This window comes from Oratosquilla oratoria, chromosome 19, assembly GCF_046742065.1.
Source record: "Oratosquilla oratoria isolate Oo_2021 chromosome 19, ASM4674206v1, whole genome shotgun sequence".
NCBI lineage: Eukaryota > Metazoa > Arthropoda > Malacostraca > Stomatopoda > Squillidae > Oratosquilla > Oratosquilla oratoria.
Window position 1 is genome coordinate 34,668,957 of NC_134795.1, and position 2,500 is coordinate 34,671,456.

Sequence of the window (2,500 nt, forward strand, 5' to 3'; positions counted from 1 at the left end):
CAAACCAAAAGATAGCATATGGAATATATATATATATATATATATATATATATATATGTATACATATATATACATACATATATATATATATATATACATACATATATATATATATACATATATATATATGTATGTATGTATGTATGTATGTATGTATGTATAGTTGGCTAAAGTGAAAATCTCGCGTCGTTGTCGTTTACTGATAAATCAATGGCTGATATCGAGCAACATCATTGGACTGCACTTACAAAGCACTTGTTTTTCAAGGCCACAGTGATACACACACATCTTTGTTGATATTCACGAAGATACATCTCTTCTCTTGCCCATAGTGTGCTTATAAACTTTTATTTTTTGAGTAGCGGGCCAAAATTCTGTAGACATCACACTGACTTGTCATTAGAAAGCAGAAATCTAAAACTACCTACAAATGTAGGTTATGGAAACATGACAAATAATGGTAAAAGGGTAGCTTATCTTATGAAACACTCAAAATCATACTTATATTTGTCGTCAGAGCTTTGCAAAGCCAACTAGAAACGCATATTATGGACAGTGACAAAAAATCGTTTTACTAAAGCCATCTTACTAGGAGTAGTAAACAGATAGTAAATACCTTTCATACTCTGCCAAACTCAGGACGCTTGAACTCACCAAAGGCAAAGGTCTCCATCATTAATTACTGCAACATCTATAACCACTCAATACTCGAGCCCAGCTTGGCACATGATACAAGCGGTCATAAATACAAATGTTAGTTCCAACATTCCCACGGCGTCAGATCAAACATTTTTTCTACTAGAGTGATATAGATGTGAAACAAACTTAAGAGGAGACCGTCAAAAGCATCACCATATGTTGCTTTAAGGTGTGCTTAGCCAGAGAATGGCAGAACCACCCTGACCTATACAACTACATGTTCTCCTAATTAGCCATCCTACAAGTTCAATGGTTTACAACTACGAATATAAGGTATGTACATAGTGAATTCTCCAGACAAAAACAACTCAATGAAAACCTGAATCACCCATTTCTTCGTCCAAATCCCTATTGTGACTTTGCCTGAGTAGAAACGACTTCGGTTACAATCTTCTGTTTTAGAATTTTCAAATGTCAAATGACCTTTGCGTCATATCATGAGAAGCTGAATGATAAACTAAGAGAAGGTAAACCTATACGGATTGCTAATACATTGTTGAAATGTTCTTAGGGAAGACTAGAGTACTCTAAGTGAAGTCTTCTTCTAGATATTCAAATTCACATTTGACGCCCACAATGGACAGTTCCACGGAACAATTTACAGTGGAAATTAGCCAAATGGTTATAACATTGAAAGAGTAGATAAAATAAATAGAAAAACAAACAAATCAAGAAACAAACAAAAGGATAAATGAATAAATCTGACATACCTCTACATCTTTTTCAACCTGTTTACGCAAGTATATCCCATACTTATGTCTTGCTGTTAATTTACTTTCTGGGAATCACTTTCAAACGTGGCGGACAGTGTGGTATTCTGAGGGCCTATGAACCACAGACTGTGACATACTGCACTTTATAAGCCTAATTAACATCTACCTACTTCCTCGTTATCACATTTCACGTCTTTGTCCGTTCACCCTTGTTTTACTACGTACTCGGAACAGGTGGTATGTTGTAAGGTAACTGAAAAGAAGTTATGGCTGGATTATATATTTTATTAAAAACAACCAACATGCGCGATAGTGTTGTCTCTTTTTTATATAAAACTTGAGCAGTGAGGAGAAATCTCTTCATCATTCATCTCTGGTGAAATAATCCATCGATCGAATTTGGCACAGAACTCCGATTTGCTTAGAGTCCTGTTTCATCAGGGTTGGATATTGCTCCTGTAGAAGTGTTGGCTTTCACGTATCTGTGGAATAAAACAACAGTTAAAGAAACCAATCTACCCCGGTTCTATCTTGCAAGACAACCGCGGCCTTAATGTATCCGATAACATCCCTGAGGTGTGGAAGGTCAAGAGGTTAGGGACTGTTTTGTGTTGCAGTCTCTCTCTCTCTCTCTCTCTCTCTCTCTCTCTCTCTCTCTCTCTCTCTCTCTCTCTCTCTCTCTCTCTCTCTCTTTCTCTCTCTTTCTCTCGTTTCTGCGCTTTATCTTGTATCTCGATAGGACTGCCATGGAATGTATGTTTGAGCATTTGTGTTGGCGTGTGGTTTTCTCTGTGCTGTTGGCACTGAGAGTTGGTTCTAGTTCCAAAAATGTTATATGCTACGTAGTCAACAGACCCAATATAATTTCTTATACACTTACAATAGTAACTCAGCTTTTGCAATAACATCTTATCTTACGAACATGGTGTGTACTAGATAACTATGAGACTTATCTAAATTGAAACATAGACTAATCAAAGCAAAAACAAAAACGAAAACAACACCAAACAGCAGAACATAAACCTGTGTCACTAACCGAATCTTTTTATTCTCGGAATTTTTAATGCTGTGCTTGAATTTCTTGATGT

At 36.2% G+C, this 2,500-nt stretch overlaps 1 protein-coding gene across 2 annotated transcripts in view; it reads right to left on the minus strand.

Moving 5' to 3' along the window:
• Nucleotides 1-1,676: 1,676 nt before the first annotated feature.
• The window catches only part of LOC143035832 (organic cation transporter protein-like), an 81,157-nt gene continuing 80,333 nt past the window's right edge, over nt 1,677-2,500 (minus strand). For both annotated transcript variants that reach the window (XM_076202869.1, XM_076202870.1), the window contains exons 13-14: nt 2,449-2,500; nt 1,677-1,894 (exon numbers count right to left, since the gene is read on the minus strand). The exon at nt 2,449-2,500 is cut by the window's right edge and continues 133 nt beyond it. In XM_076202869.1, the coding sequence (XP_076058984.1) occupies nt 1,834-1,894; nt 2,449-2,500 (113 nt within the window). In that variant the 3' untranslated portion in view covers nt 1,677-1,833. The remainder of the gene's footprint in view (nt 1,895-2,448) is intronic.